General features: G+C 38.2%; 1 protein-coding gene across 1 annotated transcript in view; it reads left to right on the top strand.

Moving 5' to 3' along the window:
* Positions 1-17,550, top strand: part of LOC149300802 (putative serine carboxypeptidase CPVL) — a 33,639-nt gene that overhangs the window by 9,617 nt on the left and 6,472 nt on the right. Inside the window, exons 7-11 of the mRNA XM_089484904.1 lie at positions 2,405-2,527; positions 2,826-2,957; positions 4,387-4,485; positions 5,349-5,522; positions 12,371-12,553. Coding sequence (XP_089341030.1) covers positions 2,405-2,527; positions 2,826-2,957; positions 4,387-4,485; positions 5,349-5,522; positions 12,371-12,553 — 711 coding nt within the window. The remainder of the gene's footprint in view (positions 1-2,404; positions 2,528-2,825; positions 2,958-4,386; positions 4,486-5,348; positions 5,523-12,370; positions 12,554-17,550) is intronic.

Raw genomic sequence — 17,550 nt, forward strand, 5'->3', positions numbered from 1 at the left:
ATCTTCTTCCGCATCTCCACGGACATGACCAGGTGGGAACTTCAGCTAATGTTACGTTGCTTGCAGTGACGTCCTCTCCTCGATCCTCCTTTTGGGGGAGAGGACGTCTATGAAAGTGCAGTCATTTTGCCCTCACTTGAACCAAGTGTGTAATAGAAGAGTTCTCTAAGTAGAAGCTACCTGGCTGTGCGGGATCCCACAAACTAGAAGGCTGCAGCTCCAGGAAGAGAGATACTCTGTAGGCAGGTGGTTGGATCTGGGTTTATGGCACACTGTATATATGCAGGTTTGAGCGTATCTATTTGGAAATATCTCTGTAGGAATGCATGTGGTTGTGCCTATTAAGCATATGTTTGTATGTGTATTATGCTGCTTGAATGTATACCAGTGTACAGCACAAACAGATATATGTAAAGATTTCAAGACAGCTACCTGGTTATGTGTAGGCTGTTAGCTGAGTAACTTTCTCAAAAGTGATTAAAAAGTTTGCTTTACATGACGGTTTCCATTTTGTTTGTAGCACCCTACCTGTGCCCTAAAATTGTTCCTAGACCTGATACTGTCTGGAATTTTTTAATCCCGGGGTGAATTATGCTGTGACTGCCTGAGTACGCCTTACAGTTTATTCTACTACAGCTCATGACCTGTGGCTTATAGTTGTGAGATGGCAAGTTGTCCCCTCTTATTTATTTTTATTTGTTCTCCAGAATTCTGATACTGACGTTTTTATGAGATGTGTGTCATGCATCCAGCTGTCCGTAGCCATTTCTATACATGTCATAATCCTTTCGATAATCTGCAGTTGGAATTTAATATTAGATGGTGCCATCTTTTTGTTTTCAGTAAACAGGAAGCATAATTAGAGGACTTTGCCTTCATTTGGTTACAGACCAATGTGTTTTTGGTCAACCGCTATAGAAACATAACTTTGTCTGGTTTAGCTTGTTGTCCTAATTGACATGCAAGATGGAAATGGTTAACATGATCCTCTCAATTCTCTTACTGATTAACAGATCTTCGGTAGAATTTCCTGTAATGGGCTAAATTGTGTTTACCCTTCGTAATACAGAGAATCATCTGTTTTCGGAAGCGTTGCACACAAACTGCGTTGGTATACACATCAGGTTGGGTCAGCTGGGAGCTCTGGACCATGAGTCGAAATAGACTCCATATACATATTTAGATATTTTTAATGGAAGCAATGGGGACAAGACTAGCCCTTCTAAGAAAAAGTATTTGCGTATTTTAAGTTAATAAGAATCCTATATACGATGAACTAGCACATTGTATAGCATGTAGTTCACAGCCTCCAACATGCAGGAGACAGACATATGGCTTTCCTGACTCTAAGATGAGACCAAGGACTGATTACGGTTTGAGTCTTTTTTTTAAAGCAGGAAAAGCAGTCCGATTAGATGGGCCACATGGTTCTTATCTGCCATCAAATTCTAATTCTAGACTCTGAATACACAGTATTTCTTGGCATTTTCACAATGAATACATCTCCCACACCACACCAGAACATGTGATTTCTAGTCCAAGAAATAGATTCACTTGTCCACCTAACCTTGTCTGGCACTGACGATGATCTGATTGGAATTAACGCTTGATGCTGCCCTCCAGAAATGTACTACTCTGAACACAGTAGTATTTCTTTGCTTAGAACCAGGATTCGGTGGCCACTGGTATTTAGGACAGGACTAGAAATTCTAGCAACTCAAACGTTGAATTTTGTAACTACAGAATTCTGCAGATGCTCAGCTGGGTTTTAACAGAGCTACCCCTTATTGTACTTAGTTGCCCTTATTCTTGGTTACTGTTGTGTTATTAGCATAAACTTCTTCCCCAAAGAATGATCAGCGTATGTTGCAGTTTATGTTTATCGCAGTCTGATCTAATGCATTAAGTCATGGATGCCGTGTGTCCCTTTTCTGCTGTAGGACTCTTGATCAAACCTTTAGATACCCTTCCACTTAGGGGCGCTTTAGATAGTCAGGATGAACGATCGGGCAGGGTCATTACTTTTATTTTTTATTATTGTAGCTGCTTGATTTATAATCCATGTATTCAAATGATATGCCAAAGCAATACGTTAAGTAAAGATACTTCCTAGAATGCTTTTTTTTTTTTGTGTGTTTTTTTGGAATGTGATTGGCCTTTGTGTAACATGTGCTCATTAAATTAATATATTAAAATTTAATTTCAGTAATTAGTGTTCTCTTTAAAAGTCCAGGTTGTTTGCTTCTACAATTCAAAGAATATTGTTTAAAAAAGGTGTTGCAACGTTAGAAATCTATCTTGTATTAAATATATTCTCTATTTATCTAAACATAATGTATATAGTAATAATATAGTACACGTTTTGCTTAAAGAAAACCATTAATATATCATCTTCATTCTCCAGTCCTACGCTGGTAAATACGTTCCTGCCATCGGCTATTATATCCACACGCACAATCCAAGTGCCAAAGTGAAAATCAACTTCAAGGGTATCGCCATTGGAGACGGTCTCTGTGATCCTGAAGTGGTAAAGTGTTATTATTTTAATTCAGTTTCCCGTTCTTTTGATCTCTAAATGGAGGTGGAATTCCCTTTTGTCTCTTACATACTGTTTTGATAAAGTCTGCAGCATTCCCATAGGCCCTTAATGTATTGTTAACAAATGTTTCAGATCCCAATTTAGTTGCTCTATCGGGCTTAATCTAGGGCTTAGCATTTCTGATTTGCTCTAGCTGATTTTAGAATGAAACCTAAACCACATGATCAGGCCAACGTGTTTTACTAACGAATGCTGTATTTCTGCCTTTTGCATGTCTGTTCAACAGATGCTAGGGGGCTACGCTGACTTCATGTACCAAACGGGCATGGTAGACGAGAATCAAAAAGTGTTTGTCCAACAGCAGACTGATCTGGCGGAAAACTATATCAAACAGAAGAAGTGGATTGAAGCTTTTGATGTATGTCTTAATGTTCTGATGTACCATGGTATCAAAGTGTACCCTGGCCTTCGCTGCTGGCCCATTATATTGAAGCCAGATCTTTATTATTTTTTCTATATATATTTTATCTTTTATGTATGTATGTGTGTGTGTGTATATATATATATATATATACACGCACACACAATATAAAATTATCTATCTATCTATATATATATATATATATATATATATATATATGTGTATATATAATGTTATATTTTGTGTGTATATATAATTTTATATTTTGTGTGTATGTATATATAATATATGTGTGTGTGTGTGTTTATTTCTGTTGGACTGCTACATTAGCACTCTTTTCACAAGTGTTTTGGGTTAGATAAGTTAATTTCACTGCTACATGGGAGGGAATATTTATGAATTCAGGATTTGTGCTTAAATGTTGCCTTTTCTTTAAATTGTCTTCCTTTGCTGGCTGCTAATTGACAATTGTTAAAGAAGTTATAAGCAAACGTTTAGATGTTAACTTTTTTTTTATAGCAAACAAAATGTTAAAAACTCAACCTGCTGTCTAATATCTATGATTGATTGCTATGTGTTAATGTACATTTCCAGAAACTCCTTAAATACGTGCCTACATGGTAGTAATTACATCAAATGCAGGGCAGAACCAGAGCAAAGGAATTCAAAATAACATTTACTTTTAAGTTCCTCGCAAAAGGCACAATGCTTCAGAAGTTATTTGGGTAGTGTCAGTCAGAATTTATACATCAAATCCATCGTGTTTCCATTTCCGTGAAGTGTGACTATGTAAAAGTTAAGATATATTCTCACCAAGAAAATAAATAAACTTTACTAGCAACTTAGTAATAGTCCATATCATGCTCCAGAAAATGACCTGCAGAACTTCAAAGGGTTTGCCTCTGGTGTTCCTGGATGCAATTGTAGATTTTAACTAAATTTAGGAATTGGTGGGTAAGATTTTAAGATCAGTTTACTACCCCCAGGAACAGACTTACAAGGTAAAGCCAATGTCCAACATGTGTTTTGTTTTTTTCTTTTCTTAACACTAGGGAGCTCATTTAATGTTCCAAATGGAACATCACCTTTAACCTTTAGCTGTGAGACGGTAGCTGGACCACTGAGGGGATTCTAGATCTGACTGATCATTATGAGGAACTGCTGCTTTGTGGTTCTATAGGTTACAAAGAGGTCGGGGTATAAGAGCAGGCGATTGAAAGGAGGACCATGACATTGTGCAATTGTGTGGAGTTATGATTTTCGGATAAACACGTTAATTATTTCAATGCAAATTTGTGAAAATTTCCTCATATTAATTGGAGATGTCTCATTCTTTCCCCATTGTTTTGTGAGTTTTCTATTTAAATATGGATTTATGTCAATGGTCCAATTCCTTTTTTTTTTTTTTTGTCCCCTTCCTTCCCAGGTATTTGATTCCTTGCTAAATGGTGACAGGACATCATATCCTTCTTTCTATCAGAATGTCACAGGATGTACCAATTACTTCAATTTCCTTCAGTGCCAGGTAATACATGGTATCCTGAATCCCACAAATTAAGTTTGGTTGTCAAACTCTTGAATTCCACAGCTACTAAAACTTTTGATCAGATTGATTTTCAAGCTTGCCGTCTCCTAAAATTGAAGAAGGAATGCTATGCATCTGTGCATCTACTGATGTGCGATGTTTGTGTGCATCGTTTGAACCAGTGATTGAGGAGACCTCTGCTGCACAGACCTCAATCAATGTCAGTTTGGTGGGCCGATCAGGAAAGATCAGAGAATTGCCTCAACTTGCACATGATCCTCGTTGTCTCCAAAAGTGAGAGAGTAGGGGTGCTTTGATGAAAAATGGGCTGCTTGCTCTGCTGCAAACTCTGATGTCAGCCCTGTCTTTAGTGAATAAACCCCTCTGATTTCTGGTGACCAGACCAAATAGATCTCATGCATGCTAAAGATTGTGCTATTTTAAAGTGTTGGATTTAGCAGTAAAGGTGGAACATAATAATTATAAAAAAAAATCTCATTTTAATACAGTATTTTTTACATATCTCCCTTTAATTAAAAAATATATTGAGGTAATGCAAAAAAAAAATGGACCGGGTGATATGTGGAGAAGCATAGCCCATGGTTGTCTTCTGTTGACCTTGAGTCTGGACAGCTTAAACTGCATCTTGCTTCTAGATATGTTGAAGGAGCTTATAGCATCACTACACCTTCTTTCATTTAGTTTTTGAGCAAATATCCAGTTTGTTTTAAACCTTTATCAAAAAGGCAAGTAAAAAATATTTTACAGCTTTGTTTTTGCATATCAAGTCTCATTGATGTATTAAATACTATACTCTTTAATGTATAATTGTATTCTTTTATGGTCTGACTTTTTGATTGCAGGAGCCCTTAGACCAAGAGTACTTTGGTCCATTTTTGGGACTCTCAGAAGTAAGGAAGTCTATCCACGTGGGAAACCTAACCTTTCATGATGGATCTGAAGTGGAAAAACATTTGGTTTCAGATGTGATGCAGACCATAAAGCCTTGGTTAGCTGTGTTAATGGATAATTATAGGGTAAGAGCCCCCAGATTCAACTCTTACACATCGGGATGACTGGTGTTGCCTTAAGGCTTGTGTGTTAAATGTCATCTAAATTCAGATGAAAAATGAAAGAAATTTTCAACTACTTTTCTTACCGCACCAGGAAAAAGTGGCTTATTTTTTAAACCCGAGCTAAATTTCTCTTATGTCAATGAAGAATCATGTCTTATCTTATTTAATAGTATAAAATCTGCCAAGTGGCTGGGATTTATATTTTATTAGGCCCAATTTGTTCAGCTGCCTAACCAGCTCAGTTTCTCAGCCTGTTCTCATTGGGCATTGCTCTCTCTGTGGCTTTCCATGTAGAAATCCAATTCAAGGCCACATGGATATGTAATTTTATTTTTCTCCACATTATCACTTTGTTCTCTTCTTTAAAAAGACCATTTGTAAAGCATTTCAAATTAACGACTGCCCTTTTCATTTGAAGTTTTAGCCAAAGGTGATTTAGGATTGTGACTTTCTCCTAAGCTCACCATTTGGTGGTGAGATGTAATTACATATTCTTCCAGCTGTCCAAAGAGCACCTTTTTTGCCTCCTGTCCGTTCGTTCCAGAAGGGCATGACATAACCTTGATAATTGCCATGATCTAGAGAGGAACACGGACCTGTAGAATTGATAATGAAAAAGGAAGCATGTGAATCCAAGATGGAGTATTTTATTTTAACTTTTTTGTTCTCACGACGTCAGAAAAATATTTGAAATTATAGCAGGGACCGCATGTCTGATGAATATTACAAAAGAAGCAGAGGGGAAGTTGTTTTGGGTAATCGTTCGTTTAGCATACTTTTATCATGTCAATGGAATGTGCAATTAAGAACGGAAGGAATGGAAAAAAGTGTTCTCTCTCATTTAAGACAATTTTATATTTTTCCCCAAATAGCCAATATAATGCGAATTCATTTTTATTTTAAATGCAATGTCCAATCTATGTAGGATATGACTTCATCCCAAGTTAAGACCAGCACAATAGCCATTAGTGACACAGATCCCTCTACCTTCTTCTTGGCCAGGGTCTCTCAGTGGTTCCAGAGTCACTATTTTGATAGCTTTGCTTAACCTTGTCTTTAGTCTGGCCTCTTATTGTAACTGTCTCCTACTTTATGCCATTACATTTTAAGTTAGCCAAGTGGTACATCTGTACCTGCTTAGTTTCAGAAGTACTTAAAGGGGTACATGTGCCAAAGGTTGGATGCCAAATTAAACCAGAGTGTCAGATCCAGTCCCTAATTGGATTGGGGTGCTGACCTCATGCAGAATTCCTCATTTTATTGCACTTCATAAATGGACACTGCTGAGGACTTCAAAAAGCAGGCCAATCATTGATGGTGTGGTTGACTTTTCACCAGTATCTCAGATGTTTGGTACAATGCAGTAGTTTTATGCATAACAGACCTTTGGGATATTTTTTTTTTTTTTTAACAGATTTTCCAAATTTCAGCATATATTTTTTTATAAATCTTAAATATGCGCTTCACACACATGTTTTTTTAATTGTCAAATTCAAGCTACAAGACTTCACATTACATGTAAGCAGTTTCATAAATGGCCTTATTTAACCGAGGAATAGTCAACATCTCTACAGGAATACTGTACTGGTGACACAGGTCTAAATCAGGTGATTGTCCTCTGGGGGGGAAGTTCTGATGATATAATATGGCATTAAGCCTTAGTGGAAGGGTTAACAGTTTAGAAATTACCTTTCAGGAAATTATGGTTATAAAACAGGTTAGGCTGTCAATATCTCATCTGTAGCTCATTAAATCCCAGCTAATTGCATCCTTGTTCTGCTGTTCTTGGTTTTGATCTTTTTGGCAGTTTATAAAACATTTCTAAATCCTGAACATCTGAGCCAATTTTAGTGCTTCACAGAAGCCTATTAATTGGTGCTTTAGGGTCCTACACACTAGTATTGGATATCCTTTACAAAAGCCGTGGGTAGTTTTATCTTGAAAACCTAGTTAATATTGAACCTTTTTAGTTTAAGTTTCAACTCGGTTAATATATATAAATAATTTTTTTTGTATATAGTTTTCAGGTCCAGACTGCTAATAGATGTAAGTCTTCTCGTTCTATTATTTAAGAAGCTGCCAATGCATTCAGGGACAAAAACGTGTTATTTTAACTTTTTAGTGAGTCTGCCAAACCATTGATCAGACAAATATCCCAACTATAGAGAATTATTTTTTTTTGTAATCGTAAGCGTTATATTTCTCGCGTCTTAGCAGACAAACCTTCCAGGTTGCTATTCACTATGCCCTATTTACATAAAGGTTGCCTATCATAAACCATTGGCCTTGTTGTTGATCTGATCTGTCTTTGCAGGAATGGTGAAATTAATACAGTGGCACCATTTGGTATAGAGTTCATTGCAGAAACAGATGGCAAAACCACAGGAGAATGTTTGTTTTTACTTTTTGAACTCTGTATTCAAAGGCTGCCGGCAGTTTTATGGAAATGTGTTTTACCTATGAGGTTTCTGTTTATTCTGGATGTTCAAATACATCGCCATTAATTGTAACGCTTCTGAGAGCTATACAGTCATTTGCGACAAACATGATGGAGTATGATGACCAGGGTGACCTTTTGTACCTCTGCATTTGGCCACTATGTTGCATGGCAGACACTCAAAATGTTTCATCTTCTAGTTACAGGCCACAAAAAAGTAACAACCACAAAGGCAGCCAAAGGGTAGTATGACAAATTTCTGTGTTTGCACAAAATCACAGGTTTATTCAGTAAAATGGGAGGTTTGTTGTGATAAAACTTTTTTATTCTCTCTACCTTTTGTTATGTCAAGACAGGTCAACACCAGTGAGTTCCCTGCCCTGGTCCCGAACAATTCTGTCTAACCCTTTAACCTTTTGAAAGGGCTAGCTGTACCCCTAAGCTACATGTTTTGGGTTCTCTTCATGTAAACACTTTGAAGCTCCTTATTAGCACAGATCTTAAAGTACACAAATCAATGCAATCATCTTTGACTATATATATTGTGTGAATGAGTATGCGTGATTGAGGGACTGAATCTGTGAATGAATGAGTGTGTGTGATAGCATGGATGTGTAAGTGGTGGGGGGGCATGGTACAGGGTGGCTGTAAGTGATGTGCAGACCCCATACTGCTGGCAGCATCAATACACAAGGGGGGGCAGCTAGCCAGGTTTCAGCATGTACTGGCTGACTTGGCATGATAGGAGTGTGATTGCTAACAGCAATCACAGTCCCATCATGCCTAGGTTCCAGCATTTACTGGTTCCCTGGGTATGATAGGAGTGTGATTGCTGTTAGCAATCACGCTTCTATCATGCCAAGTCATATTGTTGTTTTTTTTGTCGTCCAATTTTGGTGTGTTACTTACTTTTAAGTTTCGGCTAAGTGAACCCTGAATTTTAGGTTTTGGTCCAGAACTCTCATTTTGGGTGCATCCCTAGAATAAATAGAACTATTTTAGCTTTACTCACAGTGAAAAATTTATATTGGGGCCCTCGCACGTATACAATACTGATGAAGTGGCCCACTGCAGAAAAAACTTGGACACCCCAGATTAGACTGATTTTGTATGTGGTCACAATTAGGATGCTAATAGTAAGATGGCTAAATGCTTTCATTTGGTTCTCCTTGCAAACGTTCTTTGCATGTGTTATGTACTGCCTGCCGTCCAGCTCCAGCACCGTCTCGTGCATGATGTTTATTCAAATTTGAGCGTTTTTGTGCTCGTTGATTGGCTGCATAAAGCAGGGTCTCAAAAAAGGGACCACAGAGGGGGACGGCCGCAGCTTCTCCTAAAGATATTGTTTTCTTTTCTTTCTTTTTTTCTTTTTTTATTTTCTTTCTTACTTTCTTTAATTCAATATAAATTCTTCTTTGGTGTTTCAAGGGGCACTGGAGTGTCTTTTTATCTCTCATTAAAGGGTGGATTTCCCCCATTTTCCAGTACGGCTGTTTTCTCCATTGTGTAGCACTCTTAAAACTATATTGCTGCTGTGAGGACATTCTTGTGTATATACCTAGCTAACTAACTTTGAGTCCAACTATTTTTTTTTACCTTCACAACTCCGGTCCTCACGGGCCACAAACAGGCCAGAAACATTCTGTATCCTTGTGTAAAAACAGTTTTCAAAAAATGTGGCATATGTGTGGCCATCATGGACTGGAGTTGTATACTATTAGTAACAAGTGTATGTAAATTAGCTGCAGTTCCCTCTGGTGTCTCAACCAGCAAAAAAACAATAAATATAAACAAGTGGGTTGTGTGTTTATTACACCGGAGTACAAACAAAATTAAAGTTAAAACATGGCACCTTCATTCTCATAATGCAGGATCCATATACATGTGGAAAAAAACTATTATTTAGTGTAATATGTTTAAATCAAATAAAGTGCTGCAGTGATTTGAGATCATGCTCGCTCTCTGATTTCCGAGCAGTTCACTGCTCATAGAATGCACTCGTGGAGACCCATAAACTTCTTCTCTGGTTCTCGTTCTACTTCTCTGGTTGTACAGTGTCTACTTTTCCCTTCTAACCCCCCCAAGCCCCCATTTTGACTCTGTACCTAACTTTGATTACTAAAACTCAATCTCTCCAAAACTAAAGTTTTTTTATATTTTTTCTTCCTCCAACATTTAACATTTTCTGATGTCCTTAAATGTCAGCAGTGCAACCAACACACCTATCTCTGCCCCACATGCTCACTGCATCAAAGTCAGTTGTCTCTGATCTCTCATTCACCTCTTACATTAATCTCTTTCCATAAACTACCCCCTACAACTTAAAATATTTGCCGTTGTGTCTCTTTATAGTACAAGATGGAAATAAAGCTCTTCAGCTGCCATCGTCACTGCTTGTTAGGTCTTAGCTGGTCTCCCTCCTACAATTATTCATGAACGCTGCAAGTGTATCTTCCTTACCCATCCACTGCTCTACTTAAATATCTCCCCGCTTTTACTCTCTACACTCGCTGACTGTATGTTTCAGGATTTAATTTGAAATCCAGACTCTCACCTACACTGCTCTTCAAAACGTTTTCCTACTTACATCTTATATCCAACTACACCATCCCTGATGATCATCTTCTGGCATCTTTTTTAATTTGGACCTCTCATGCTTGTATACAAGACATCTGAAAGGCTGTCCTATGCGTTGGAATGCCTTAACTCACAATCCTCTTCTTTGGGAAACTATTAACCCCTTCCTTCCACCTTCTACTAGTTCACCTCTCCTAGGTGCACTCCTGCCGTTGGGTATCTCCCACCATATACCCTCTGTGGACTGTGAACGTGGTTTGATAAATTAGTTACTCCTTATTCGGGGTAGTGTTTTGGCTTCTTCTTTATGGTATACTACTGGATGTTTCAGCTATCAATGATTCATTAAAAATGTTGATGCGTCTAAACATTTCCAGATGAGGTATTTGATGTACGTATTAAAATGCCTTGCAAAAAATGTATATTTAAGTCTGTGCTCATTAAATAGAAGTGGTTTTCTATTGATTGTAAAGCTTTCGTATCTATAACACACTACCTTGTTACCTCCATATTTGAGTTTAGGCAGGGAATTGAATTACAAACTGTGTGTGTGTGTGTGTGTATGTATGTATGTATGTGTGTGTGTATATATATATATATATATATAATGTGTATGTAATGCGATATCTGGGAAAATTGTCAGGGAGTCTCTCCACGTTTTCTATGGGAGGGAAGTATTCAGAGGGGAAAATTAGATGATTCCCATCCACTTGATCAAATTACCACTTCTTGTTCTGTTATTTCTAATGGTTACCACAGACATCACACTCTTTGTTTCTTGAATGTGATAACTCTAGTTGATGGATCAGTATAGTAAAGAACACTCTGCTGCAAGAGACATTGTGTAGGAAAAGGACATGATAAATGTATACAGTAATGATAACCACATTGTTGCAAATACTATAACATCTGCAGTATATTTTTTTTTATAATGTATTTTGAGACAAGACTCTAATACAGTTATAACATTGTTTCAGAAACTGCAGTTTTTACAGATGTGTTATGGAATACGTACTGAAATATGAACATGTGGTTTCTTGGGTAAAAGCCATGCTTTCAAATTGTGATGTATACTTATCCAGACATTCATATCTGCCCAACAGATATATCACTGCAAATAACCTAGATTTATAATTCAAATTCAGGGATGCTGACGCTCATTAATGGGTTGGAGGCTGGCGTTCTTCCCTGTTCGAACATGATTTCCAGCCTGTGGGATTTTGAGCAGTTTGTGAATCTATTAAGACAAAGAACGTTGGATTTCTGTCATTCACATGGGCACAAATCCTATAGTCCACTCCTTCCCCTTTATGTCTGTTTAATGGAACATCCATGAGTATTTTGCTTCGTTAATGCTTGGAAAAAGCTCTTAATCTCACTTTAGAAAGAAAATAATCAGCGAGTATAGACATACGTGTAAATTGGTTTGACATAGGTGGTAATAGGGCATGTAAACAAAGGGCCAAAGTGCAGCTACGCCCCCATGTCTCATGTACTTGATAACCTAAAACTTAGCTTGTCCGGTGTCCTGCTTTGAATGTTCTTTTGCCCTAAAAGTATTGTGATTTACGATATGTATTAGACGCTGAAATCCAGTGTATTTATCCAATTAAATCTAATTTTCTGGGGTATTACATGCTAGGAAGTCTTCCTGTGCTTTTATCACAAGTGCCACGTACATGATCAAATATACAAACTTCTGTAGTCCACACGTGGTTTTTCGGAAGATCATTGCATTTTCCACAACTAACTAATGCAACAAACAAAATGATTTTTTTTCCCTTTCAATATTCAGGTTCTCCTATACAGTGGCCAGCTTGATGTGATAGTGGCTGCCCCTCTTACTGAACGATTCATCCCAACTGTGCCATGGTCCAGAGTGGAAGAGTACAAGAAGTCTGATCGCAGATACTGGAAGATAAGGCCTTCTGACAGAGAGGTGGCTGGATATGTACGCTCCGTTGGGGAGTTTTTTCAGGTACGTGGAAGATTTCAAGGCGTAGAGAAGGATGATGGGGCTGATGGCAAGTCCTATATCAAAACAGATTGGGGTACACAAATGTGTACCAATACAGGGCCACCATAAAGTAAGACCAACCATTTAAATGGGTCCCTTTGCTCTGGGGCCAACAGAATAATGTTTTGTTTGATATTTAATAATTGAAACACACTTTATGCATAGAGACTAACCATCCCCTTGCTACAACAGGTAACACTTACATGTGCTCTCAGGATGCCTGCATATCTAACTGGTGAAGTTAGGAGAAAGCCAGACATTTAGTAAGTTTATTGTTTGACCTGGTCATAAAGGCCACACGGCAAATGGACTTGATCCACGCAGTAAAGCAACATTTCTCTATTAATCCCTGGAAGTTGGAAAAAAGTTTTCCTTTTGAATTATTGCCACAATTTAACATATAGATGGTTAGACAGCAGAATCAAAACAAAGCCGATATGAAAACGGCAATCATCAGAGCCCAAGATATGGCGATAACCTTAAATATGGCCTTCATTTTTCACCGTGCACTTTCTTATGTCTGAAATGTGTTTCATATTCAAACTGTCGTAAATCCCTGCTTGTTTTGGATCCGTAGAAGAGATGTTTTTAAGTTATTAAGACAAGATACTTAAAACTGGCATCTGGTTCTTATGAACATGCAGTGTTTTATTAGTTATACACATAACCCTGTCACTGATTTATACCAAACCCTTTTTTTCTTGGCCAATTTTCCACCAACTTGCCCCGTTGGTCCAGAAAATAAAAACAACAACAAATCAATCAAAATGGTTAAGGGGTGATAACATGTACTGATCAGTGGAAGTAATTGGGACACAGCAGTTGGAGAGCTAATGGCCACAATTGTTACGATTGCATTGGCTCCATGGCTACACACTGTCATTGGAGTTCTTCAGATCCTGCTCGTTCCATTTCCTAGCCCTGACCATTGTCTTCCTCTTGGATTGGAAGTCTCTTTAATCACTGTATGTCCTGCCAAATGCACATACCTGCTTGCCTGAACGAACTAGTACTGATGTGCTATAGTGCAGTTAAGCTCTTATTCCCTGATGGGGGTACTGTATCGTAGTGTAGCTCATGAATGGTTAATTCATCAAGTCCTACAGGCGCACTTGTAGAATCATAGGAGTTGCCTTCTCAACTGCAGTCTACCTGTTGCCCTGCAGATGATTTTCTTTTTGTGGCTCCAGCTTTTAGGGATTCCTAACTAAAGAGACTAAGTAAGTGTTACTTTTATAAGATTCTGTCTGTTCTACTTCCTGGGGGTAATTTATTTTCTGTTCCAAAGAGGTTACTGATTAATTTGTACGCTGCATGTATCACAGGGCAAACCTGCTTTCAATCATCTTCAAGGTATTTCACGTTCAGACTTTTGGTTAATGCGAGACTGTTGCCTACCAAAATCTGGGTGTCCATTTCATTTATTGATTTTGATTTTATGTAGTATGTCTAACAGAACAATATAGGTAAAAGTTTTACTAAATACTGAAGGGGAAAAAAGTAAGTAAAAATATATTTCGCAATGAATCTTAAGAATATTACTCTGCGTTCTGTGAATTAATTTTGAATTTACTAAATGAAGAAATTGTGGGGACAAAAAAACATTCTGTGAGTGAATAAACCTGTTTGGAAGGTGCAAATTCTAGGAGTAATGGAGTTAAATCCTTTAATGTCTCAATTTGCTAATAATTAAGCTTCTTTAAATTGCTACTTTGTACTTCTACATGTATGTTTATGTACTATATTATTGTTAGTGTTTTTTTATTGGTTTTTTTTTTTTAGGGTTTTTTAACATTATTGATAAAAGCTGGAGTCATTCACTACCTCAACTGGCATGGCTGGTAATCCACTGTCCTACCGAATGGCTTTACAGTCCAGCCGATTTCCACAGTAGCCTTGTGTGAATCCCAAAAGAATACATGCTGCTAACATCAGTGTGATCTAAGAGGTGTGAGAAAAGACATAATAATCAACATATCTTAGTACTTGCCTTACTTACAAGTGAAGAATGAATGTAGTAAAATAATATAACAGTAGTGGAAAAGAATTATAGAAACAGGGAAATCGCAGAGGGCAGCAGTGCTTTACCATAGGCAGATAAGGGGTCTCTTCACAGAATGTGGGGGGTTGAAGCATAGAGATTTGTTATACTCGGGCCCAGCTCCGGCTTAAAGTATAGCCAAAGGACTCTGCTTATGTATGCTTTTCACTCCATTCAGAGGATGGTGTGAATAAGTAGAACATTGATGTTGTAATTATATAGTGAGGGGATTTAAACATGCATGGAACAAGCGTAAAGGGACACTCCAGCCATTACATGCACTTTTAATGCGTATGATAGCTGTGGGGTCCCTTTACATTTTCATGTGGTGTGTTTTCCCAATACATGGGGAGAGTCTGCTGAATCCTCTCGTATGCGTTGCCCCTTTCCACACCCTCCAGTGAAATGCCCTGCAGGCCAAACGCCTCTCTGCACATGATACCCCGGTGATGGCCACCGGGGTATCAAAGACCCCTTTGCGCATGTGTGAAAAGTGCTTCCATTGATTTTTAATTGGATAATTATCCGACCAGTGATTGACTGCTTCAAACAGCGCACCATGGAGGAGGGCAGTTGTAGCAACAGGGCAGCCTCTCTGTTTCTGATAAGTGCCAAGATAAGACAAGACGCGGAATAAGCGTTGATGTTTTTACAGCAGAGTAGATGGGCTGAATAGATCGTAACTGCTGTTAAAATCTCTTTACAATTCCTGATGAGGGCTGATTTGATTAGATTGTCTTGTATGGACCTTTATCTCCCTTTGGTGAAAAGGAAGCCGAATATCTGCATTTCAAAGAGCGCTTTATCTAAATCCATTACCTGGATCTCCACCATCTCTGACCTGGGCAGCTGAATAAAATGCTTATTCTCATAGGTGGAAGGGACAGAAGGCGGCTAGTAAAATAACTGCTATTTATTTAGCCAGTTTTTGTTGTACTTTATTATTTACGTAAAATAGTTCTTTAATTATAACCACCATCATCATCATTTTGAAGTGTCGCCAGAAATATTTGATTGTCACGTGACAAAAAAGTATTTACAGATGTGGAAATTGTTTCCATGGAAATAGAAAAGGCTTCTGTAAAGTTCTGTAAAAATAGTCCAAGTGGAGCATCATCTTTAACAAAGTGAATCTGGAATGAGGTGGTTAACTTGGAAATACTGGAAAATATGCCTTTGGTGACCACTGTTCTGGTGGGTTTTTAACCCTTGATGCTTGGAGTTGAACGCCCCTGCCTGAAATATCTCGTACTCCTCTGAGGAACATTGCAGTTAATAAGTTCAGCTCGTCATGGGTGGAAAATCGATTGTGTGAAAGGAAATCTCTTCCTCCTTGCCTTGTTGATATGCATGATGTATTAATCAGACGCAGCAAATTACTGTGGTCAAAAATTGCAACATATTCTACACTAAAAAAATGAACGGCTGCCTCGTTTATATCATTTATTGCTGTGCTCCTTAGCACGAGTAGTAAAAAAAAAACCTCAGAGGGTATTTGAGGAAAGAGTTTTTAATGTATATTTGTTTGTAAATACCCAGTGCGTCAACGTTGTTTTAATATCGGAATCCGATGTTTAATCGCATGTTCGTTGGGTCGCGTATCGCAGCAATGACGCAGAATGCGCTTCCGATTTTCTTTGAAACGTCTATAAATCTAATGTGTAAATCTTAAGTGCCGAGGTCGTGTGGGTCGTGAATGCCAACGCATGTACCAAGGGCTGCTCTGACAATACTTATACATCTGTCTGTCTTCCAGGTCGCCGTGACCGACACCATAGTGCACAAAAAATCAAGCCCGGGACGTTATTGAGATTGGTTGATTACCGCCAATAGCTCTGGCACGGTAACAGTATTGTTTTAGATGTAGAATGCACGGCAAAGAGGGGAATGTTATGGGGAACGTCCTTGAACGTCCTAATGCTGCCGATTTACCTGCAGCTTTGAGAATATAAGCGGTTTTTGGTTGCCAGTATTTCAAGAGCTGTAAAGGTGCCTCACTGTAAAGGTTTGCTGTGTGCGTGTGTGTTTATACTGTATGTATAACCATATTGCGAAATCTAGCTACAGACTACATTAGATGCCTTTTCAGGTTTAAGAAGCTGTGACATGTCTGCCATTTGTAAACCAAGGAGCGCTTTGTTGGTTCACTCTCCTAACATTGCTCATCACTATGGGGCCCTTGTATGCGTTATCAGGTAAATGTAGTATAGATAAATAGTAAAACGAGGATAGCAGTGAAACGGAAAGGAAAGCACTCCACTCAGATGTGTGTATAGATTTATTTTTTAAGTCATAATGAACAACATATGTAGTTCCCAGCACTTCGGCCTCCTACTGAGTTTTCTCTACATTTCTACAAAACACAACTTCTCTTGTATTTACTTAATACAGCATGCATTCTCTGCCGAAAAATGAAATGGGGATTGCTGTCTAGCATCCCGCTGTCCCACCAAGCTCTACAGGGACAGTGACAGAGTGGCGAACATCTGGGACTGCCCCACACAAAACGGGACAGTTGGGAGACATGCTGTGTGTAAAAACTCCGGATAACTTTGTATAAAGCACCAACATGTTTGTATTGTATGAGGAGAATGGAGGATTTATTTGAATCCCTGAGAGAGTAATACATTCCTGGCAGATTAAGCCAAAGGTCAAAGCAAATGGACTAATTATAGTAGTGAGAATTTTTGAGGGCATATTTGCATGCCTTGAATACTGAGCCCCAAAACATGTTCTCCTGAACTGTTTTCCATAACTAACCACAATTTGTGTAATTTTTATAACGTGCTGACATAGCCTGCATTGTTGTACGACGCTGTGATAGAAGATAGAAATAGAGTAATGTGTGTTAAATGGATCCATATGTGAGGAAGTTCCTGTTGTAAGTCATATAGAAATAGAAATAAATAATAGGCTT

This window comes from Sceloporus occidentalis, unplaced genomic scaffold, assembly GCF_023333645.1.
Source record: "Sceloporus occidentalis isolate IW3139 unplaced genomic scaffold, rSceOcc1.0.p SCAF_23, whole genome shotgun sequence".
NCBI lineage: Eukaryota > Metazoa > Chordata > Lepidosauria > Squamata > Phrynosomatidae > Sceloporus > Sceloporus occidentalis.